The 25,367-nt window shown below is 37.4% G+C and overlaps 1 protein-coding gene across 2 annotated transcripts in view; it reads left to right on the forward strand.

Annotated features, from left to right (window-relative positions):
- Positions 1 to 25,367, forward strand: part of USP40 (ubiquitin specific peptidase 40) — a 3,368,940-nt gene that overhangs the window by 3,042,566 nt on the left and 301,007 nt on the right. For both annotated transcript variants that reach the window (XM_044075047.1, XM_044075048.1), the window contains one exon: positions 6,812 to 7,022. In XM_044075047.1, coding sequence (XP_043930982.1) covers positions 6,812 to 7,022 — 211 coding nt within the window. The remainder of the gene's footprint in view (positions 1 to 6,811; positions 7,023 to 25,367) is intronic.

The raw sequence follows: 25,367 nt of genomic DNA on the forward strand, positions 1-25,367 counted from the left end.
GAGATTTTAACTAGTTTGAATGGACTTGTTTTAACTTACGATGATTACCATATTTTTAATTACAGCAATCAACATGTCACTTTGGATCTTTTCATTTGTTCCAAAAAGGTTTTACTTTTGCTCCTAACAGAGCACCTGATATTGTTGACTTACTTCTTAAACTTAATCTTTATTTCCATGCTTGCTGTGCTGACTAGATTTTCATCTTCTCTACATATTTGGTTTTTGGTCGATCCAGTCTTATTTTCCAAGTATTTTGCTTTTATTTCATTTTTGTTTTTCTCTATACTCGGGACATGGCAGAAGGTAATAGTGATGAACTTAACTATATACCTGAAGGTTTATTCGGCATTTTGATCGGATTTTGCAAGTGGATGGCAATCCATTGCTATCTGACATGGACTGGGCTGATTCTGACACTGTGAGTAAGGTTGAGAGAGATTTTAACAGGTTTTGGCGAAGTTCAGAGAACTGGAGAATAATTTATATAGATTGAAAATGTTACAATAGTGGATGTTACATCTTGAGGCATGCCTGCATCACAAAGTAGTTCCAAGGGGCCTGCGTGTTGTGAGAATGACAATATGGTAACCTTTATCCGGATCTTTTAAAACAGTGGCAAACAATGAATCTTGAATTATGTTTTAATTATATCAAACTTGTTATTGATATTTTTTGACCCAGGAGGTATCGTTGATAGGTGAAATTATTGCTGGATATGAAAAATTGATTGCATTTCAAGCTTCTATATTTTGCAAACAGAAGGTTCATAGGTTAGTACTAACGTAACTGCCCTTGCGAGCCATTTTAAGCCTAGCCAATTATCCCTTGTGAGACTCAAACCCTGCACCTTGTGTTTGTAAGGTAAACACCTTAACCATTAGGCCACTCTCCAGGGCTGACAACTTGTTCATATATGTAGCCACCTATGAGAAAAGACTGCAGGAGGTGAAACAGAGGAAACTACTTAGAGATTTGTTTGACTTTAGGGAAAGTCACGTGTTCTCTTGGCCAAGGAATGAAGTTTCGCTGTGCTCAGCCCATCCATCAAGGAACAACACTGTTGTACCTTCTGATAGTGATTTGCAGACTGCTAATAAGGATGCTGTACTGGTAAGCCTACCAAGGTTGCCCCTACTAATAGAGTGTAGTGTCTGATGAGTCTGATTTATCCAAGGACTGTGTGGCCCCTCTAGCTTCATCTTCATTGTGAGTTTTGAATGGGCTGACTAAGGATGGTGCACAGTGAGTGTGTGTGTGTAATGAGTTGAGCTAGAAGAACCCCCCCTTTTTCAGAGTTCAGTTACCAGAACTGGTGAAGGGGAAAAGACCGGAAAAGAGAGACCGGTTGAGCAGCAGCAACAGAATGGGCTGAAAGAGAACACACGGTCTGGTCCAGTTGGAGCTGAGACGGACAGTTTGGAGCAAAGTTCCTCGGACTTCATTTTTAATATCTCTTCCATTACCTTGACAGATGAACAACTTAGTATTTTGAATAAAGGGCTTTCGTTTATACAAGTGATAGGATCTGTGTTGAGTGATGATCTTACTGACCTGAGGCTCTTTGTTAGGAACATATCTTTGAAGTTCCTCTATGGTAATGTACCATTTCAAGTTACATCATTTAAAAAACTGAGACATTTTATTCCTGCCAGTACACTCTGGCAGTTGCTTTTTTGAAAATATGTGAAAGTGATATGAGAGAGACCCTAGGTCAGAAACGTAGAGGGTCTGACGCCGAATTTCATGCTCTTAATGAGCTAATATTGTTAGACCAGTTACAAATCCGCCCAGCTGAGAAAGGTGGGAGGTATTGTAATAATGGACACTTCTAGGTACCTTGACAGCATGAATTGCATGTTATGTGATGTCTCTGCATATTATGAACTTGAATCAGCTGATACAAAGGCACTGACTGATCATGTTCACACGTTTTTTTATGAACTACTTATGGAAGGGACTTTGAGTAAAGACCTCTATGAATATTTTATGGTTGAGTTCCCCATTATACTGATCATGTGTGGACATCCTATAAATTGCTCAGCGACTCACCCATTAGACCTGTTGTGTCTGGTTGAGGTTAGGTCATGGAGCCACTATCTGTTTTTGTGAGGAAAAATTTACATCCTGTGGTTGACGATGCCATTAGCATCCTGAGGGACATGAAACATTTTTTAAAGTTATTTGACAGGTCTAACAACTTTGTGGGGTCGGACTACATACTACTGACTATGGATGTCGTATTGCTATTCACAGTAATTCCTAATGGTGAAGCTGTGGATTCTGTTAGATCCCTTTTGTTCAAGTATTCGCATTACAATACCTCAAGGATTCATCTATTTTTTGTTTCACTTGATGTAATTTTACAGCACAATATTTTTGTTTTTAATGACAGCTTTTATTTGCAGAAGGTGGGGGTTGCTATGGGCAGTATGTGTGCCAATAGCTATGCTAATTTAGTCATGGTTCGTTGGGAGTCTCTCTGTGTGCCAAGTGAGAATAACTTTTACTTTAAATTCATATCTCTATCTACCTGCTTTTTTGATGACACTTTTTTTGTATGGACTGGTTCCATGAATCTTTTAAATGATTTTATAGAATATTTACATAGTGCAATTGACTTTTTGAAGTTTACTTATCAATATTCACAAATCAGCATTGAGTTTTTGGTTCTCATTGTTATTAAAAGCACTTCAGGATCGATTACTAAATTGCGCAGAAAGTTCTGTAACAGAATGAATGTTCTACACAGACAGATTCTGCACCCAAACTATGTCCATAGAGATGTGGGGAAGGGTCACTTTTATAGACTTGCTAGAATGACTGAGAAAGACAATGCTGTATTAGAGTCTTTCACCTTACAAAGGATAGAATTTCTCTCAAAGGAGTATTCTGAAAGAGAGAGAGAGAGAGAGAGTTGGCACAAATGGATGTACTTAGTCACAGGGGAGACTTATTTTCCAATAGGAATGAACCCATACCTTCTGCTTAAAATTATCTTAACATTGTCTGCGACATGATCAAGAGGAACTGGCATATTCTCACCACTGATGAGAGGTTAAAAGGATTTTTTGGTGAGAGACCAAATTTTAGCTTCAAGCACAATCAATCTCTTAAAAAATTACTCTGCTGTAAATCTCTTAGTAATAAATCTCGCCTTACCTCAGATAGGAAAGGGACATATCCGTGCAGGTCATGCAGTATGTGCAAATATATTAACTGTGAGCAGACATGAGAATGTTTTAACTGGACATATTTATTATTTTAACTTTCATGCTGAGTGCAGGAGCACAAATCTTGTTTATCTTGCTACATGTAAAGTTTGTGGCTGTTACTATGTAGGTAAAACTGACAGGGCTTTGAAGGAATAGGATACATGAGCACAATAATGATATTGTGAAGAAAGACAGTAAGAATACTCTAGCAAAACATGTTGTAGTGAATGATCCTTACCCATTCATTTGTTTTTTTTTTTCATTTCTAGAATTGGTTCCTTCTAGTATTAGAGGAGATGATATTAGAACTAGGACTGAGTGTGCAGAGACCAAGTGGAACTTGGAGCTGCAAACTGATTCCTATAAAGGCTTGCATGGTAATGTACCCTTAAGACCTATTTTAAAGTTAGATACTCTACTTCGTTAATGTTTGCCACATTGTTTTTAATGGTGTTTTGTTGTTTATGTAGCAGATCTGATGAAGCACCTGTGAGTGCTTTGAAAGCACTCATCTTCCGTTTTTGCTTGTGCTTTTTTTTAATAAAGTGATTCTATGCTTACCGTGCTGACTGGATTTTCATTTTCTCTAAATAATTTGATTTTTGGTTGATCCAGTCTTATTTTCTGAGAATTTTGATTTTATTTCATTTTATTTTTTGAAACAGTTCTTCTTGTCTTCTTGAGAAGCCTCATATTTAGGAAGTCTTCATTTCGTATCTGTGATTTCTGTGATTTAAGCTTCTTGTTTTTCCCAGAATTTTGACATTTGACTATGTATGTATATATATATATATATATATATATATATATATATATGTATGTATATATATATATATATATATATATATATACATATATAAACATATATATATATATATATATATATATATATATATATATATATATATATGTACATATATAAACATATATAAATAGATACAGATATATAAATATACCTCCAGTTTCTACCTTATTTTAAACAACTGTTAGAATGCATTTATATTTTTTCCAGTAATTTACTGGAAACAGTCTCTTTTACCAAAGCTGAAACCTAAACAGCTTTGCTGAAAGGCTGTAAGACTCTTCCCCACTACAGTTTTTTCTTTTCTAGTTGATTTTCTGTTACTTTCTCCAGATTTCTTCTTTGCTGACGTCCAGTCAGTATAGTGACTAGACAGTAACTGAATTTTACCCAGACTGTGTGCTTCTACCAGCTACTTTACTTTTTTCCCCCCTTATACTGGGAGAGCTCTAATCAGTGCGCTCTTCAGAGTACAGTTTTGCAAGAGTTTCTTAGGTTTGGCAGGACTGAGATAATTCAGAAGTCACTGACATAGGCATTTTTTTTTTGTGTGTGGGAATTGGTCTGACCCTATCAGTTTTTCAAAATTAAAGGCATTCTGTTTTTCGTGAGACATACATTTTGTATATGTGTTTAGGGTGAATTGAATATGGTCTGTTGCTGACTGATTCACAGGTCGAGGGATATTGTTAATAACCTCATCTGTTTCATTATTTTTTTATTATTTTAAAGTAGGATTAGGGATGTCTGTGATAGGGTCTTGATCTGGAAATTAGGCAAAAGGAGGCAGGGAGTAGTTAGGAGGGAGAGATATGAATTTCTTTAGGAAGTTCAGAAGGTGTGCGTTATCCTGAGGATGTTTTGATGGAATCTTTATGGAGAGGGTGTACTGGGAGGTTGTAGTTTGTTATCTTGATGTTTGCTAGGGTCCAAAATTTCCTTCAGATAGCTTGTGAGTGAGTTAACTTTGTCTTCTTTTGGTTTTCTTAGCTAACCTGCATAGTAGGGTGTAGAAGTGGTAGTAGTTTTCATTGGTTGGACTTTTTTCCAGGTCTTCCAAGCAGCATCTGTAAGTTTATAGGGCAAATTGATTTCCTTTGTTAACCATTTTTAAGTCTAGAGTTCAATATGTGTCTTGAAGTGTAAGTAGGAAGTTGGAGAAAATTGGTCAGTGAGATAGCTAATGCACGAAACTTACTGAAATTTGAGAATTGTTCCAATTTGCTTAGAAAAAGTTTTTGTTTCATTTTCTGGGTATGCTGTTTAGTCTTTGAGTTGAAGGTGAAAAGTTGGAGTTTTTTTTTTTTTTTTATGGTGGGGGTGTGATGCTAAAAGATGTAGGGCTGTTGTCATTTATTGAGGGTGGTAGGATGGTGATGCTTTGGAGTACAGAGGGTATGTTAATAAAGACAATGTCCAGGAGAGTATGGTTTCTAGTCCGTGTCTGGTCTGTTAACATCTTGAGTAAGTTGGGACAAGCTAAGGTTAGTAAGAAAGTCAATGATATCAGAGTTCTTTGGATTAAGGAGGTTAATTTTGAAGTCAGATAGGTGAGTAGGTAATTATGTGGACTGTTACTGTAAAGTATGTTTAGGATCAGTATTTCAAAGGTTGACAGGAGGGAGAAGGTATGCAACTGTTATTGTTAATGGGGGTGATTGCTAAGGTTGAAAGTTATTGTGCCCACTTAGGGACATGGTCATTACACAAGGAGTTCTGGTTGTGGGATTTTAGCCTTATGTTTTCTTTAATGAGGTAGGAGTTCCACCACCTGATCTGTTCCCTGGTCTTACATTGAAAATACAATTAATGTTTTGAAAGTGGAACTTAAGTATGGGAGTGTCTTGTTTAAACCATGATTCTGTGATAGCCTGGAAGTCTATGCTATTTGTTTTGGTGAAGGAGTGGAATTGTTGTAGTTTATTTAAAATGCTTGCATGTATTAATCATTGCAATAAAGTTTTTAGTCAGGTGTGCTGTGGGCCAAGGTTTGATTCTGTATAGCTTTTTAAGAGTAGGATTTGGATGAGTGATACAAGTTTGATGGAGAAAAGGAGAACATTTTTCAAAGGAAGGTATTGCATAATGCTGTGTGGATTTCCTGCGAAAGGGAAGGAGTGTATTTTAGGTAATGGGCATGTGAAGTTTATGTTACTGTACTTTGTCAGGAGGGATAGCTGTAGAGGTGTTTTTGAAAGTTTTGTTATTGGTGAAGTGGTAGGAGTGTGTTTAAAATGGGGACACTGGAAATCATTGCAGTCAGTGGGCTTTCTGTGGATTTTATGTTAGGTGGATATTTGAGTGTGTGTGTGGTGGTTAGATTTAAATACAAGGTTGTTTTTTCTGGCATTGTTAATTGAGTTTTATGGAAGTAATGGAATATAGTTACTAGGTATTTTTGAGAAGTGTTTACTTGACTGTGGAAGGTTTATTTAAGTGGGCAGGATGAAGTTTCTGAAAGTGAGACTGGAATGTTGGAAATAAATATGATCCAGGGCAGTGGCTGGCGAATTAAGGTGGTAGGAGAGTGAAGTGGGCCACAACAATCAGTCTGAGCATGCCCAGAGCAAAAAAAGGCCAGCACTATTGCGACGAAGCTAGTTAAGTACAGTATGCATTTAAAAGAAACGTGGGCAATGTACAGACGAATAAATAGGTATAGAGTACTTTCTGATCATCTTTCTTTGTTGTTTCTTGGCATACTTGACTAACTTTTAATTTCAAATTACTAGTGCTAGAAGTATTAACCAGCCTGAATTGAAAAAACAAATTATGGAGAATGTTTTATTTTTAGCCTGAATGACCTGTTGCTGAGAATTCAGATGCGGATACCTGGTGAGAGAGAGTACTATCCTGCAGAAGAATTTGTATGGGACATCTCCAAAGAGTGCACAGCTTTGGCACTGAGACAGAAGATTGCAGCATATTATAAGGTTCCAGTGGAAAGCATTGAAATTGCTAAATACCTTCCTGAGAAATTTGAGTGGATGCCTATAACTAGCTGGGTAAGACTCTGTGAAATTGGTATTAAGACTGCATTAACAGAAAGAAAAACTATGTATGTGTGTGTGTTTGTGTTTTTCAGACCACTTGGGGCCTTTTAATCAGTTTGCATTGAATGAATTAGTAGTACCAGCAATGTAATTAATGAATGCACTGTTTTGTAATAAAAGGAATAATGAATATCAAAATAAAATGTATGTATTAGTCGAAGAAGACATAATGTTTCCTTGTCAAAACACTGAGCATAGAGAACCAGAATTACTTGTGGAAAATCCTAGTGAGAAAATTAGATGCTATTTTGTGTTTGCTGAGGTTCACTCGTGGTTTAAATTGTGATTTAATATCTAATGCTGACACACAGATCCAGGCACAAAGTCTGCACTTGCTTCTCTGTGGGAAGGCATTCTTCTTGTCTGGTTTCTGTTTATTCTGTGTTTTTCATTTTGATATAAAATGGCATTTCTGTTTAAAAATACACTACCACATGATGGGAGTTGAAGTACCAATGACCCTTTGCCTTCTAGCTGTTGATGCCTGTGTATACCTTCTTTAGGTGCACCTTCAAAGATGCATACGCCTGTAATAGTTCCTTTTACCCTTGGTGGTGGTGCTGCGGTAGCGTTGTTGCCTCACAGTAAGACGTTGTCCCGTTCGATTCTCAGCTAGAGCGTCTTCTGTGTGGAAACATGCGTGAATGGGCGTGCCTTCATTGAAGGTTGTGCATCAGGGCCGGCAACTCGGCACGTAAAAATCTACTGCCAATCATTAGCGGACCGGAGTTCCGTTGTGGCGACCCCTAACCGGGAAAAGCCTAAAGACACAACAACAACCCTCCACAGAATTATCCTACCATGAGTGACCTAAAATGTAGTTTGTTTTGGAAGTCACAAATAAAGATCCTTAACATGTTGCCCAGTCTAGCAGTGCTGATATCTGAAGATTATTTTGTCAATACTAGTGACATTAGTCCTGGAAAGCACACTAATTTAATGCAACAGTCTTCCCACTTGAAACAGAAATTTTTACAGAGCTATCACTGGTACCTCTTCAGTCTTAGATGATATTGGTAAGTCACCTAGGTTTCATATCAGTTAAGAAGGGTATAGCTGTTGACCTTACTTTACTTATCTATCTTGTCATCTTTATGTGTGTGATACTGTGTGAAGAGATGTCATAGCAGTTTCCCAGAGGACAACAAAATAACATTGAGTTATTTGCAACATACCTAAAAGCACAGGTATATCCAAATTAATTAGCATTTTTGTACGAAAGTACTACTTTCAGCCTGGAAAGTTTGTGCTGTAAAACTGTAAAATACCAATCAAATATTCACAGGCCAAAAACAAAAAAGAATCAGTCTGAGACTCTGAAACAAATCAGGGTAATTAAGATTAGTGCTTCATAGGCTCCAGGTTACTGCACTTCATCTCCATAGTACTTAAATTTTGTAAGTGATAATCTTGTGTAGCACTATTTAATCCCACTGGTTTTGCAGGTTTGAAATTCATCTTTTGGTGGACACCTTCCCTGTTTGCTGTCATCTCAGGGGAACTTAATTGTAGGAAGCCACACCTGTTCTGACGGGTCTACTTTGAAACATCTAAAACCAATAACATCTGATTTTATAACACTGAGACCAGAACATCTAAAACCCATAACATCGAATTTTATAACATCTAACACTAAAAATCACAAGAAAATAACACCCCCCCCCCACATATAATGACACCAAACTACCAAACACACTTTTTTTACATTTGTGCAGGGGGGCAAGACCCGCTGCACCCCCTCCCCCGTAAATTTAATATACCAACTCCAAGATCGCACTACAGTGGGAAAAAGTTAATTTCCTAACCCCACTGTATCAAGCCCCCCTGCAGAAACATAGTAAAAAGTGTGTTTGGTAGTTTGGTGTCATTATATGTCGTTATATGTGGAGGGGATATTATTTTCATGTAATTTGTAGTGTTAGATGTTATGAAATTCAATGTTATGGGTTTTAGATGTTTTGATCTCAATGTTATGAAATTAAATGTTATGGGTTTTAGATGTGTTGAAGAGGACCTGGTCTGACACATGGCTCTGCTATCCCTTAGGCCATAATCATATTTCCTGTTCAGAGGGGTTTTGCAGTTGTCTTGAACCAATGCATTGAGCTTTTAGTGTTGTTTGCAGAGGCAAAAACTTGAGAAGAAAGCCATCCATAGCGTGGACATAGAACACCTGCTGAGATTCTGCGAGAAACTACTGTATAAAGTCTACAGGGCAGAATAGCTGTTTGCTTCAGAGAGAGAAGGGTTGGCAGGTTTGAAAGAAACCCTCTCCATGTGTATAGATAACTACATTTTCCTTTTTTGTCAGGCAGTAGAATTCCCATTGAAAAGTGTTGCAGTCAAAGGCCACTGCACTGGGGACATAGTTGCTTCAGATGCTTCTGTCAGAAATGTTTCCACTCTATGCATTTGTACACAGGACACTTGATTATAGGTTCACAACTTAATCATTGCTAATTGGACTTGTACTTCAGGATATGGACATTCTTTATTACTTAAAATCTTAAAGACTTGGCCTTCTTAGCTTTTGTTTCTTGTCTATCTTCTGTGCTCTGCCTACTTGAGATTTTTTTATTGCTTATTTTCATTCCAGTCATAGTTCTATGGATGTGGCTCCTCCTGTGTCAGCTGTAGTGGTTATACCATATCAAAGATCTGTGAGGAGGCCTTCCTCAGTAGATTCTAATTATCATGATGCAGTTTTTCTGCTTTGGGGTGACTCCTGAAGCAGTAGATGCTGCTGCTGCAGAACTCCCTGCAAGTTAGGGAAGTATATGTTTCCATACACCTGAGGTGCCACGTCTTCATTTTTTTTTTTTTTTTAATTTCTTGCTCAGTGGCTGTTACAGAACTGGTGGGATCAAGGGCTGGACACACTCCTTTAATGCAACTGGTAATATCATAACTTGTACACTTGGAGGTCTCTGTCCTTCTCAGAGAAAAATAGCTGAATTAATAAAGAATCAAAATGATGTTTTTCAGTTGTAGATCCACTGAAGAGGTCCCCTCGCAGATCGGTGATACTGGAGGAGCACATCACTTATTTCCGGACACTGATGCTCCAATCCCTGATTCATCTGCTGTCACAGGACTTGGGTTTTGTCTGTGAATATATTGAGTACCCCTGATAAATCAACACTTGAAATGAACGTAATTTGCCTGTGCTTTGGGTCATTTTCACTCTTTCAGTAAAAGGTGCTTCTGTATACCCTTTCCTCTACCCTGGGAGTTTCTACTGGTGTAGTCACTTTATTGACAAGGGCCTTTCGGCAATGCTTCCTCTTGTTTTCCCTTATGTGGATGACTAATAATTGTGCCCCATTTGAAGGACACCGTGTAAGTGGCTTTGACTAGGGATTTGCCATTGTTGCAGTCTTTGGAAGTTACTGCCATGTTGGAAGATGTTTCTTGTCTGCTAAATACACAAGATCTCCTTCATTGAGGCAGGCTGAACTATGTGTTAAACTGGTGCTCAAGGACACAGAATTGTCTTCTTGTCTTTTGTCCTTGTGATTGCAGCCATGATTTTTACCATGCCTTCTTAGTCTTACACTTGAGGGCTGTTTATTGGGTGAAGTACAGTCCTTGCTGTAGATTTATCATTCCCTGGTTGGTCTGGTACTGTTTTCCTATCCTTTCACCACTCCTTGGAATGGTGATTGTCTCCTGCAAACCTGGAAGATGGTGCTTTCATTTTCTTAGCTGGCTATTTCACAGACTATGAGGACTTTTGGCACTTTTATTGGGGGATGAAAACATTTTTTGACATTGCCCTTTTATAGGACATCCAGAGACATCGTATAAGACTGCTCTATATCCGAGTAATGCAGTTAGGAGTAGTTCTTGCCCTACAGGCTTGTTGAGCCCATAGACTCTTCAATGAGGACAGACAGTCAAGCAGTTTTTTAATATGTGAACAAGCAAAGAGTAGTATGTTGTCCTACCTTCTCTGCTAGGAAACCGTGAAAATCTACCATTGGGCTATAAAAAGAAGACTGTTCCTAGTAGTGGTTCACATTCCATAATCAAACTTCTTTGCATAAGTCTTAAGATGCACGTCAGGCTGGACTTCCAAGATGGCTGCATGTTATCGACAGCTAGATTTCAGTTCTCCCAGTGTGAAAACAGAAACTGAGAGTAAACGGCAAGTGAAATTCTCAGTTTGAGTAGAATGCAGTTACTTTTTAAGTAAGTAAGTGCACTGCTGGTTGCCAGCAAAAAAGCAGTATGGAGAAACTAAAAGAAAACAACCAGAAATGGTGAAGAGAAAATACTGGCTGGGAAGAATCAAGCAGCTGTTCAGCAGAAAGCACCTTTGGCAAAAGAGGTGACTTTCAGTAATTTAGAGGAGAAATAAATCACGCAAAGGTGATTAAATCGATGAAACATTGGACTTTCAAGATGGCTGCACACTGATCAACAGCTCCATTCCCATGTTGCCTTAGTTCTTAGAATAGTTTCTGCGACTTTATGAATATGATAATGTTATTCTCCTTAAGGATCTGCATCAAAATTTCCACTCTCTTCTTATTTCTTGACTCCCCATTTGTTTCAGTATCATCCCTTTCCACTCTGAATTTTAGCTTTCTGCTTGTGTTATGTATATGAGCTTTAACTTTTGTAGTTTTAAAATATCCCTTCAAAGTAGGTAATCCTAAACCACCTTGTTCTTTTGGAAGGATCAAATTATACCACTTAAGTCTTGCCCAATTCCCCTGCAGGATATATTCCTTCAACTCTTTTTATTGTCTACAACTTCTCTTTTGGTTGATTGAAATATCCCTGACCTGTATATAAACCTAAAGGCACTAAAAACATTTTCACTGCTTGTATCTTACTACAAGAGCTTCCAGGTTCTAAATGTTTGTATTATCTTTTGTTTAGTCTCTTCCCACGTATCCTCAGCTGTCATAACATAAGCCTTTTTAATCCATGCTCCTTAATAATTCATCTTACCCTGTCCCCATAAGTATGAGTATTGCTGAACCAGTTCATGTGTGTGGGTACATAATTTACATCTATAGCCTTTGTTTTATCTTCATTAATTTTAATTCTCCAAAAGACTTGAAAATGTCTCAAAATGTTCCATAGCACTGAGATGTCCTTTTCTGGATTTATCGGGTATGAAAGAATGTCAACTGCAAATAAAGCTGACTTTTCTTAATTTCTGAGTCTCTTTTTTCATTGCCAATAGCTGTAAATATAAAGTGAATAACAAAGGGAAAAGAGGACACCCCTGCCGAGTTCCTCTGTTCAGACACAACTTGTGAGATGGGAACCTTCCCTCTTTAATTTTTGCCTCCCGTCCTTCATATAGCCTACTGATTAACTTTATTATTGTATCCGGGAATGCAAATGTTTCTGTTGCTATACTCATAAAATCCCAGCTTACTCAGTCGACTGCTTTCTCTACATTAATCCCACCAACAGCAGCGGAATTTTCTTACATTTTGCTTCCTTCTGGATCATCATTACTGTATTAATATTTTCAAATGTTTGCCTACCCTCCACAAAACCACATTGATCCATACCTATCAATTTTGGCAACACCTTTGCCATTCTTTAACTAGTAGAGACATAAATACTTCATAATTGTTTAAAATTGAAAATGGGTCTGTATGAAGTTGGGTCTGATGGGTCTTTACTGTTTTAGGTTACACAGACACTACAGCTTTCTTCCTAGATTTTGGTGCTTCCCCTCCTTTTTAATGTACTGATAAACAAAATCTTACAGATCTTTATCATTTCCTTCCATCCTAACTTCAACAAGAATACACCATCTTTTCCTAGACACTTTCACTCAGATTGATTATACATTGCTATTTTCATCCACTCATATCTCCTCCTGTCTTAACTGTTAGTTTTTCAGCCTCATTAACTTCTAACCTTGACATAACTAAGTCTTGCATAGACATTTCCATTTGTGGTCTTTATTGATTTCTGCATTTTTCTGTTTTATACAAATTTTCATAAAATTACCAAAACATCTCTAATAGTTCTCTGTTCAAGGATCAGGCTGTTCAATGGTTCAGGTCCTGCCTCAGCAATAGGCAACAGGCAGTCCTCTGGGAAAATAATGCATCATCCCTCCTGCCAGTCACCCTTGGAGTCCCTCAGGGCTCTATTCTAGGACCTCTTCTTTTCACACTATTTATCAATGACCTCCATGTAGGAATTCCTCAAGCCACCTGCATTCAGTATGCAGACGATTCTACGCCAATATGTTCAGCAAACTCCCCATCAGAACTACATTCTCTAACTCTGAAGGTATTTAACATAGTAGAGACATGTTTCTCGAAACATTGCCTCCTTCTCAATGCTAAAAAAAGCTAAGCTGCTACTCTTTACACCCACCAGTAAATCCTCCCCCATAGATTTCTCAGTCAGTTCCAGTAATGGCACCCTTATATCCCCCGACTCTACCACTAAACTGTTAGGAATTAGTATTGACAATAACTGTAATTTTAATAGCTATATAAACAACACCATAAAAACAGGCAACAGAAGAATAGGCTCCTTATACAGAATCAAACATTTCTTAACTCCAACAGCCAGAACCAAGATTGCTCACTCCCATTTAATCTCAACTCTTCTGTACGCCTCACCTATATATACCAACTTAAAAAAATAATCTTATCAAACTAGCTAATTCCTATAATAACATCGCCACATTTGCCACTGGCAATCCCTTTAGAACTCACCACTTTCTTAATCTACTGTAGCTAGGCTGGCTTGAACTACAAAACCATCTGATATTTTCCCAACTCACCATTGCCCACAAGATATTCTACCAACCTAACAGCACTCCTATACTCTCCAACCTCATAATCCCCTACAAAAATCTAAATTCACTATGCTCTTCTAGCAGACTTCTAGCTAGCATAAGCAAGTCTAACACCTTGGCTGGAGATTCCCTGTTCTCTAGCACAGTGGGGAAAAAACTGGAACCTACTACCAAATGAACTAACTTTACTTTCTTGCTTGCCTCTCTTTAAACAAAACCTCAAAAGACACCTCAAAACACGCTGGTTATGCCCCTGCAGCAACCCTGACTAATCTTCTGCTTTCACTACTTAAATCTCCTTTTCCCACTTTATTTACTAAAACTTTACTGCTTACCCCTTGGAAGCAGGACTGTAACTGGTAAACTCAAATCAATGTACTGTGTGTATTCTATCCTGTTGATGTACTGAAATTCCTCATGTATTATAGTGTATAATAATTTCTCTTATACTGTATGTCACTTTTCTCGTGTAAATACCTATTTTACTATTACTTGTTGTATTTTTATTGAAATCCTTTCATTTACTATGCAACAGTATTGATTTTAATTTCTGTTTGCTACTACTGGAGCTTTTCTCCCTGGGCCTCTACTGAAAATGGAAATATATCCTGTTAGACTAGCCCGGTTAACAAATGTAAAATAAATAAATAAATAAAATAAAAATCTCTGGTTATTTTTCTTGCTATTGGCTCCCTAACAACCCTTTCCACTTTCTGTTGCCTAAGTCATTGTGCTAAAAGTTTTTGTGCTTGATAACTCAGGCATGTTATCTAGATACTCCCACATTTTATCTTTAACACTCTAAAGTTGCACCTCTCCTTGCTCTGTGAGATTCTTTTTCTGCAATGTTTCAAATTGGGTCATCCCCTCTAAATAATACCCATTACTTCTTAACCATCTCTTTATTTTTACCCTATTTTTAAACTCCATTTGCATTTTATCCCACTTACTAGCTGTAACTTCTGAAGAAATTTCTATCTTCCATTATAACTCTCTGATATTTCCAGTACCCATTTGTTAAATTCCTCTCTTTGTAGCAGGTAGGTACATTTTTAATCTTAGTTTTTATTGGTGCATGACCGGAAATAGTTATTGACTGTGTCAAAATTTTCTATTAACTAATGAACACCTGTGTGGTGTGGAATGTCGCACCTTTCGTAGCCTGCTCATATCTTGCATTTCAGAGCATTTTCTGAAAAATAAACGTAAGTATAAGAGTAAACAAATGAAATTTTTTGTGAAAAATAAAAGCTATTAAAACTGTGCAAACAGTAATGTTATCAGGAAGAGGTATTCTTGACCGTGATAATAGTGCAGTCACAGTCTTTCCATAAATACTAAATTATGATGCACACGAACCCAAAATGATATTCTTGGCAGTACTTTCACAGATTGTTAAATTTTGGAAACTATGCAGCCTAGACGTATATTATTAGAAAGCTTTTGTTAACCAGACATAAGCTTTCATATGATAACAAGAAATCCTTCTATGAGTGTATGTTTATTGAGATACTTATAGAAATATGAAACATTCTTAATTGTAAAATTATCAATATAAATAACACTAGATATTGCTCAAGATGTGCAAATATCAAAGCTAATTTTTTCAACATGTCAGGTTTCACCTGATGTCATGGGACAGTTTGTAAGTCAGTTGATTTTTGAAGTATTAAGTGCGTATGTATTACCTGTTTTCATAATTAACTAACAAACAGCTACAGGTATCTTAGGTACAGCTGTGATATAAAAGGACCCTGACAATAAATTTTCCTGAATCCCACCATGGCATATTGCCATGCCATACCCATCAATATTATGTAGGGCTCTTAAGTATGAGAATATGAACAGAAATGTGAATAATAAGTGACAAACACTGATTAATTCCTCTGCTGCAGGACATCGTGGATTAACAATCTTGGTGTCATTTTAATAACTCCTTGTTAACTTTCTAATACTGCCTATTATTATCTGGTAGGTGACTTAGATAAAGATGCCTAAAACAAAAGAGGTCTGGACACTATAAACAGCTATGGGTGTGAACTGGAGGCATACAAAAAAGGCACTTATAGGTTTGAATGAGTTAAATGCACATGTTCCTGTGAAATATAATTTCTGTGTAGTCTGGCCCGGTTATTATACCTTGGGGAGTAATATGTAAATTCTGTCCAGGTTTCTATACTGAATTAACATCTTCCATACCAAATGCTTTCATGAATTTCTTCAGAAAATGGGTTCCTATTACGAAATCGAAGAGGCTGAACATAAATGGGTTTAACGTCAGAAATGCATTTCAACGATGTGCTTTTTGTGAGATCACAGTACAGTGAAGATCGGAATATTTGCCCTTTCCTCACTGTAGTGCAATCTCAGAATTGGTATATATAATTAGGGCGGGTATACCCCCTACAATAGCGACTTCGATGTCCAACATTTTTGGTCTTTAAGCCATTCAATGTTCAGTGTCTTTGGTGGTATAATATAGACCCCAAAAATCTACCATGTTTTGGTATATTTTCCCTTCTAGTTCCCCCTGATACAGCTTCAGTGTTGCAAATGAAGTTCCATTCCCCACCCATAAGGAATATTCCCTGCTGAAAGCTGATTATTTTTCTCAAAGTTTTCATATGCTCCTTAATAGCAGTTTTTGGTGGAATGTAAATACATGCCAGAGTAATCCTCCTTCCTTGCCAATAACCCCTTACTACCACAAGTCTACCATTATTGTCTTTTTCCCAATTCTATCACTGTAGGAGCTCCTTTAGCAATTAGTATAACTACTTCCCTTTTCCTTTGTCCATGATATTTTACAGAATATCCATCCTGAAGACCGTTCTTCGTCAAATTCACATGCTCATTTCTTTCCAAATACGTGTCCTGCAACATTGCTATTTGCACTGTGCATTTCTTAATATAATTCAATATATTTTCCTTTTTTTATCTATACCTGTAAGACCATTTACATTCCAAGATAATATGGATAGCATAGCCATTGTGATAAAAAGCTGTTATTCCCACCTGTTATACAAAGCAGTTTTTTGAATGTGTATTTCCAGCTTATGCAAACACTAATGTTTGACAGGCTGATCTTTTTTATACAGATGTTTCTTCTTATCCATTTAAACATATGTCATATTTTTCAAGACTTTCTGCAGTAATGAAAATCCCCAAAGAAAAAGTTAAATACATTTTTAGAACACCCTCAGAACATAGCTTACAACAAATACACAACTGCACATCTTCAAAAAAAACAGATTAACCCTCCAGATAGGAGCAATTGCCTGAAATCAACAGCCGCACCTACAGGCATTGCCTAAACTAAAATTAAGGTTACTCATGTTACAGCCTGTGTTCACACATTTCTTTTCTTATCTCTTTTTCCCTCCCACATATAGAAAATGGTATTCATGCTTTCAGAAAAGATTAACTTTTAGCCCTAAGAAAAAGTTCACTTGCTACATTTTAAATAAAACCAAATTGTACAGTGTTCTAGTAAACACGTTAAAGTATTAAGCCTGTTAGGGAAGCTGCTGTCTCTTATTTACTTCCCATAATTGAAACTTTATTTTTCACGGAGTTGCTTACCATTGTACCTTTAAATTTTCATTTCCCTCAACAAAGAATGTTCAGAATTCTCAAGACACTTGTTTGCACCTATAGTGTAAAAGTAGTCAGTGATCCTTGTAGTTTCTCTCAGAACAGAATGTACAGCGCCCTCAGCTGCAGACTTCTTGACTCCTACTGAACAGTTGCTAATGGAAAAACAAGCTAATATCATTGAAGATGCAAGAAACTTATCATTGTTCATGGCTTTCATTATTTTGTCTTAGTTTTTAAACCTACTTGCTTATAAAAAAAGACCTGTTTATAGGTTAAACCAAAGGCATTAATCCAGACATTCATCTTTCTAGAAATAACTGAAAACATCTCAGTTGTACATGTAATATAATCATTATTCTTTTACACCCCACCACACCCCCACTCCAACATCCCTAGATCATAGCATATTAATTTAAAACTTGCTCTTGTCCAGCCTTTCTTCTCTACTCTTGTTTACTTTAGTATTGCTAACACACAGTCGCGGCTCGTGATATCAGACTGCAGGACTGCAGCCCCCCCCAGCTGTGTACTACAATGGTACAATCCAAATTACTTCACATAGAAAGTAAATCTGGACTGCTGCCTTACCAGTCTGGATTCAGGAAGAAGGCAGCAGACTGTTGATGCCCCAGAAGTCTATGCGGTGCTAACCGCATAAACTGGAAGGAGATTGGACTGCAAGATCAGCAGTCTTGGAATGCAGTCCTGGAACAGGAATGGAAACCAGAAGTGTGCATTCTGGCACGCACGGACAAAGCTGGATTTTTCAGAGTCCTCTTTGGATTTTACGAACAGCAGCAAGATAAAAAACCAAGTTGCTACACCACAAATAGAAACAACAAGGCCAGTGTAAAATAAGGTTCTGTATTTATTCTCTCTCTAGCGCCTCGGCCACAGTAAGCCTTCAAGGCTATCCTCTATCCTCTTTGGATTTTATTTTGCAGAGCCATCACTGTCGTTTGCACATTGGATGTTATTATCTCTGCCGCCGTTTGGACTTTATTTTGAACAGCACACGAAGTGTTGGATGTTATTATCATTGCAGGTTGTGTGTGTGTGTGTGTAATGCCCCAGCTGATTTATACTGGTGGCTATAAAGAAAACTCAGGACAACTGCTGGTGGTGGTTCGAAAATACCTCGGGCCTAAACCCTGTACCCTGGGTTCAGGTAACAGGAGCCTAAATTTGCTACCCACCACCATCTGTGAAACTTTTGCAGATGTTTGCCTCATGTTTTGTTCTGTTCTGTTCATCATAAAATCTGTGGTTTCTGAATTTCTAATTCCTATTCCTTAGATAGTTGATCGTGCAGTGGTAGCATTGTTGCCTCACAACTAGAGGTCCTCTGGTTTGATTCTTGCCTGGGGTGCCTTCTGTGTGGAGTCTGCATGTCCTTCCTGTGTTTGTGTGTGGGTTTGCTCTGGTGTGCTGCTGTGGTACAAAGACATGTGTCTGCAGTATTTCTCCCTGGGCCTCTGCTGAAAATTGGCTTTTGTTCCAAGTCAGACTTTCCTGGTTAACAAATGTTAAATAAATAAAATTGACAAACATTTGAATTTCAGACTTCATATTCTTCAGAAAGTACATAGAAAATTGCTAGAATAAAAGGTATTGTGTTACTAAGTTTATAAGATGAATATTTGAAATTTGCCCCTATTTTTGGGACTGTATTCCCCCATTATTGGCTTTGTCCAGGTTTTTTGTGCTAAGAGGTTGACAGCTGTGGTGAGAACTGAATTCACTGAATATGCTTGAGGGCTGTATTCCCCCACTACTGGCTTTTTCCAGGTGTTTTGTGCTAAGAGGTTGACAGCTGTGGTGAGAACTGAATTCACTAAATGGTAGCCGTTTAAGTTTCAGTCTTCCTCTCTTTCATAAAGCAGCTGATTTGGCATAGTGGCATGTTGCTCTGACTGTTTTGCACAGGATCCTGGGTTTAAGACTTGGCAGTGAAATGTATGGTGGTAACACAGCATTTTAAATTAGCAACTTTCCAAGATTATACAAGCAATGTTTAAAATGTGTCCCTGTTTTTCAGGCTTTTGCCCCCCCCCCCAATAAATTTTGTTTTTTTCCAGATTTCTTGTGCTGCGAAGTTGAGAGATATACAGTTGAGTGTCACGTAGATTTTACAAGGAGCTGAGAGCTGCAGGGGAAGAGAAGTTTAGTGCTGCTTATGCCAAGTCTGCTTGCATTGTTAATAGCACAACAGGTAGTGTACTTGCTTTTGATGCAGGAGGCTGTGGGATCTACTCCCACAGGGGGTGGATGCTGCCATACTGAGAATGTCCTCTTTGGCGAAGATACAGGCACTTTAGTTGTAGATGAAACAATGAAATATAAAGTTGTTTGCTAGCAGCAACCTCTTCATTAGTTACAGATACCTTTAATGTGGAATTTCATAGATGACTTTTACTTTTACAGAGATTGTGCATATTTACTGATATTGGTGGATTGTAGAAGTTGACTAGACTTTTATGATGGAAATGTTCTCAATTGGGCAGTTTTGTCATTATTGGTGCATGCATTTTGTTTCATTGTTTACTGGAAAAATTTTCAAAATAAATTTAAAACACCCTCTGACAACTGTACTGTATTTTACAAGGAATATAATTTAATACATTCAGGAAGGTGTATGACACAACACATGCATGTCTTGTTGTGTTCAAGGGGCCTATCATTTGAAAATAGACCAAAGTTAATCTTTATACTAGCCAAATGTATTTTCTTTGAATGTTGATTTCAATGCTGTTTCAATGAATGTGAGTTTCAAGGGCAGAGAAGTTTTAATGCTAAGTCTATTTTCATTGTGAGCCTGCATTGCATTGTTCAGCAGATGTTTTAGTGTTTGTGCTGTAAAATGCAAAATAAAACTTTCAAATGAGATCCAAATCATTGTAGAAGTAAAGCAAGTATGCACATTACAGTGTTTATGGTAAAGGGGGTGAAATAGCCAAGTAATGGGACGTTGGAATGGCTGCATGGGGGAGGCTCCATTCGACCATGATTTTTTGAGGGAGAAGGGCAGCAAACTCAAAGACAGCCCCGGTTGAACTATACTTCTCAACTGCCCAGATTTTCACAGAATGAATAGATTTTTGCTTCTTATTTTTGGTTTGTTCCTTATAAAATTTGTGGTTTTCTGGCAAATTATTTAGGAATTAAGTCACTGAATAATGACATACATTGAATTTCAGACTTCATAACCTTCAGAAAAATGCATGCTAAAAGTAAGACCTATTATTCTATCAACTAAGTTTATACAAGAGCAATATTTAGTACTGTTTGTATGTTCCTCCAATATATTTGGCCTTGTTCAGATTTCTTGCGTTAACAGGTTGAGAGGTACATGCAAATAAATTGCTTTATAGAATTAGGCATATCCAAACCTCTCAACTGTCCCCGATTTTGGCTCAAAATGTTGCTCTCCCTCTAATAATCCCTCCACAAAATGGCAATTTTGGATGAAAACGTGGAGGGTTTACAATTAATAAATAACTGTAATAATCAGAGTTATAGGTTACTTTTATTTCAGAAATGCATGTAGATTCATTTAGTTTGTCAGCTGTTAACAGTACTAATATTAAAAAAGTGTCCTTTCTTTGACATGTTCCCAGCTGTATTGTGTGGCTACTTTATATTTTAGCATCACATTTTTGGTCCATTTTTCATAAAATTGTGGTTTTCTGGCAAATTAGAGGCAAATCATTAAAGACTGAAGTTAGAAAATCATGACAGACATTTGAGTTTCAGATTTCATACCCTTCAGAAAATTCATACTAATGCAAGACCTACTATTCTATTAGAAAGTTTATAAGAGCAATATTTAAATATTGTCCTTATTTTTGGGCCTTTGTCCCACTTCTATATATGGCTTTGTCCAGATTTCTTGCTCTGAGGTTGAGAGGTATGACAAATGTGTCAGGGCCATCACAGTCAGCCAGAGACATTTCAAATTGTGACATACTTGTTGCACCCCACTCTCCCCATGTAGTGACTCTGGATGTGTCCAAGGAAGGCAAGGAGCAGTTATGCAGTGTGAGTGTGCAGAGTGTCCTGCCATCCAAGGTAGACAAATACTGCAGTGGCTTTTCATCTGTCCTTGCCCAATTTTGCAGAACGTTCTGGTTTTCTGTCATATTTTTATAATGTTAATTTATGCTTCTTATTATTCAGAAAGTGCCCGTTGCTCTGTGTTTAAGTAGCAATGCTTTCATGACCATCAGGTAAGCTTGTCTGAGATTGTAAGATGCAAGTAAGCTTTAATAAGCATACTATTAAAGAATTACCAACATTGAAAGCCTTTTTGTTGCTGCCATGCAGAGAATACTTACATAACTAGATAACGTATAAGCCATGGGTATTGAAATGCATATGGCAGTATTTGTAATAAGGACAGGATTACAGTATTTTAAGAATCTCATTACCTTTGTTGAAGACTTGCAGTCATCTTTACAGGCTTTACCCATAAACTAAACAGAATGCCGTGTGGTCCATAACCTGTGCAGTAATCCTTTAAGCAATTTATCTTGTTTCTTATTTGCTGTTCATTTTTTACTTTGCTCATGTTTTCCCCATGAAACAAGCAGATAATTGTTGTCAGGCAGCAGGTCTTTTTTGGATAAGAAACATTTTTACAAGTGGGGGTATCACAGAGATTGCTACTTTCAGTATGTTACTTGGTACTTTTATAAAGCTGAATATAAATTATAATTAGAACTGCAGTGCAAGGAGAAGTGGTTTGAGTTGAGTGCTGCTTGTTTCTCTTATACTTGACTTTGCATTGCAGTAATGTATTTAAAAAGTAATTTATTTTTTTATGCCTTGCAACCTTTTTATTTCCATCTAGATATTAAGTAAGCTATCATGGAGCCAATGCATTGAAATATTTTTTTTCTTCTATACTTCATTTTGTCTTGATTGAACTCTCATAATGATGGTTTGGCACCCAGGGCAGCGTATTTAATTAAAGTTCCAGTTTTTGTGGTTTTGAGCATAGCCCCTCCCCTTTCTAGTTGTCTGCACCCCTTCCCATTGGCCCCACCCATTCAGCTGTCTCCTTCAGCCCCCCTTTGATTTGAAGTCACCAGCCGCCACTGCTAACACGTATAGTAGTCACTGAAAAGAACCCACCACATACACATATTTAAAATACCCCTACCTACATACTACACAAAACAGCTTTACTATGTAACATGCAGTTTATATTATGAAATATTTTATACACATATTAATACAAGCAAAACTTGTTTTACTTACAGTTACTGTTTTCCCATCTTTAGTGTCCTCCTAAACTTTTGTCTTCTGTGGTGGTGCAGCGGTAGCGTTGTTGCCTCACAGCAAGAGGTTCTCCCATTCGATTCTCGGCTTTGGTTTGGGAGTGCCTTCTGTGTGGAGTCTGCATGTCCTCCCCACTTGTTGAGTGGGCGTTCGAAAGACGTGTTGAATGGGCATGCCTTCGTTGAAGTTTGGGAGTCGGGCTGGCAACTCGACAGCATAAAAAACAACTGCCAATCATTAGCAGATCTGAGTTCCGCTGTGGCGACCCCTAAATGGGAAAAGCCAAAAGACAAACAACAAGTGTCCTCCTAAACTTTTAATGACATAAGGTGGAGCTTTATGCTTTACAACCCACCCACAAGTTTAACAAAATCAATAAAAGTCATTATCTGTCTCATCCTGGTATTCATGCAAAGCCATTTTTCACAAATGTGATTGATGTTTATAGTCTGTCATTTTAGCATTAATTTTAGTGGTGCTGGTCTTTTTCCTGTTCATCTCGACTCCATTTCATGTCCAGTGTACTCCTGTGTCTTCTAAACAACTCCTGTTTCTTTTTCAAGAATTTTCCTTTGGAACAATGAGAAAGGCTTCACTGGCAAAGTATCTCTATAAACTTTACTGTCTGAAGAATGAGAGGCAGAGTCCCCTTCTGTTTGAATATTTACTTTTTGTTGGATATTTTTAAAATTTCCACCTCAGCCTTTTCTGCATCCAAAAATGTATTTGATCCTGCAGAAAGACATATTCTGAAGACAGCTGGATACAGCATCTTGAATCTCACACCTGCTACTTGACATTCCCTGATTGCTGGGATACATTTAGTTCTCTTCTGCCTGACGTTGCAGTGAATTAGCATTGTCAGCAAACACTCTGCTGTCTCCAGTTTTTAATACTTTTCCCTTCTGCCACAATTTTGTCAGGATGAACTCTTTCTGATGGTATGATTGCATCTTTACTAATACAGGTCTTGGCTGCTTTCTCATGGCCAGGTTTGGAGCATGCAGTCTATGTGTCCTGTCAATTAACAAATCCTGCTGTGGAATCCAAGTTCAGTTGCTTATCTGTGCTTTCATAAAATGAATGCCATCTTTTCCTTCCAGTTTCTCTGGTATAGCAGAAAATCTAATTTTTTTTTCGCACACACTTTCAAAAACTAGTAATTAAAAGACACAGCTCTACTTGAGAAATCTCTTACTCGGACAGCCTTTTCTTCATTTCAGCCTCTGATTTTTGCATTTTTATCAGTTCATCTGAATAGCTAGTTAAAGCTTCTTCAGTTTTCCTTCCTTTTCTTATTTGACGCGATGTGCTACTTCAGTGTTTCATTTATTTAATCATCACTGAGTACATTTGATTTTTTTCCTCAAAGTTAATGGAAGCCATCTCTTGTACCAAAGATGAAGCTTGAAATGATTTTTGCTGAACAGATGCAAGATTCTTCCCAGTCAATGTTTTCTCTTCACCTTTTCTAGTTGATTGTCTTTCAAGTTCTCTACATTTCTATTTTGTTGACTTCCAGGCAGTGTACTTACTTGCCAGTAATGGAATTTTATTCAAGCTAACAATATCACTTGCTGTTGTTTCTCAATTTCTTTTTTCACACTGGGAAAACTGAGACTAAGCTGATGATTATTGTACAGTCATCTTGGAAGTCTGCAAGCAATTAATCTTGAGAGTTCTGAGCATTCTTTGCTGACGGAAATGTGCACAATTTATTTTTTATTTAAAGGTAACCAATGCACTTTTTTCTTAGGTCTAAAATGTAATGTTTTCTGAAAGCATACAAGCTGTTCTCTACATCTGGGGACTGGGGTGGGATATAGAAATACAAAAAGAACAGACAGTAATCATTGTAAGTGGGAACAGAGGCTGTAACAGGCACATTAGCATGGGTAACAATTGTCAGTTAGGTAATGCTTGTGGATGTAGCTGTAGATGTGCATCATTTGTTCCTATCTGAAGGGTTAAACGTCATTTGTTTTATGTTTACATAGTTTTGTGTGTTTGCCCTAAGTTAATAGGGGGTGAGGTGTTCTGAAAAATGTATTTAGTTTTTTTGTTTTTTGATTGAGGGTTTTCATTAAAACAAAGTGTTAAAAAATGTGAAACAGAGTGACAAATTCAAATAGAGAGAAGAAACTACTATATACTGTAAAAGATTAGGTTACAAAACATTAGTGTGTGTCTGTATTTCAAAAGCTGAAAATGCGGATCGGAACAATAACTTTATCATAGTGGCTACTATATCTATATTATCTTGGAAAGTAAATTGCCTTACCGATCTATGCAAAACAGAGTATTGAATTACATTAAGAGCCACAGAGTGCAAATAGCAATGCTTCAGGAGACACATTTGTAAAGATTTGGGTATATAAATCTGGCAAAGAAATAATCTCGGAGTAGATATTTAGCAGAGTATTAGGGACACAGTGAAAGGGGAAGAGTAATACTGATTGCTAGATGGGCTGCAGTAGTGACAGAAGTAGGGGGGAGAGAGTAATTTATGGTAGTAAGGGGCTATGGCAAGGGAGGAAGATTATTCTGGCATGTATTTATATTCCCCAAGAACTGTTATGGAATTTGAGAACATTTTAGGAGAAATAATCTGCTTTCAGCAGGGAATATTACTT

The sequence above is a fragment of the Protopterus annectens genome, chromosome 6.part0 (genome assembly GCF_019279795.1).
Source record: "Protopterus annectens isolate FY-2018-M chromosome 6.part0, PAN1.0, whole genome shotgun sequence".
Taxonomy (NCBI): Eukaryota; Metazoa; Chordata; order Ceratodontiformes; family Protopteridae; genus Protopterus; species Protopterus annectens.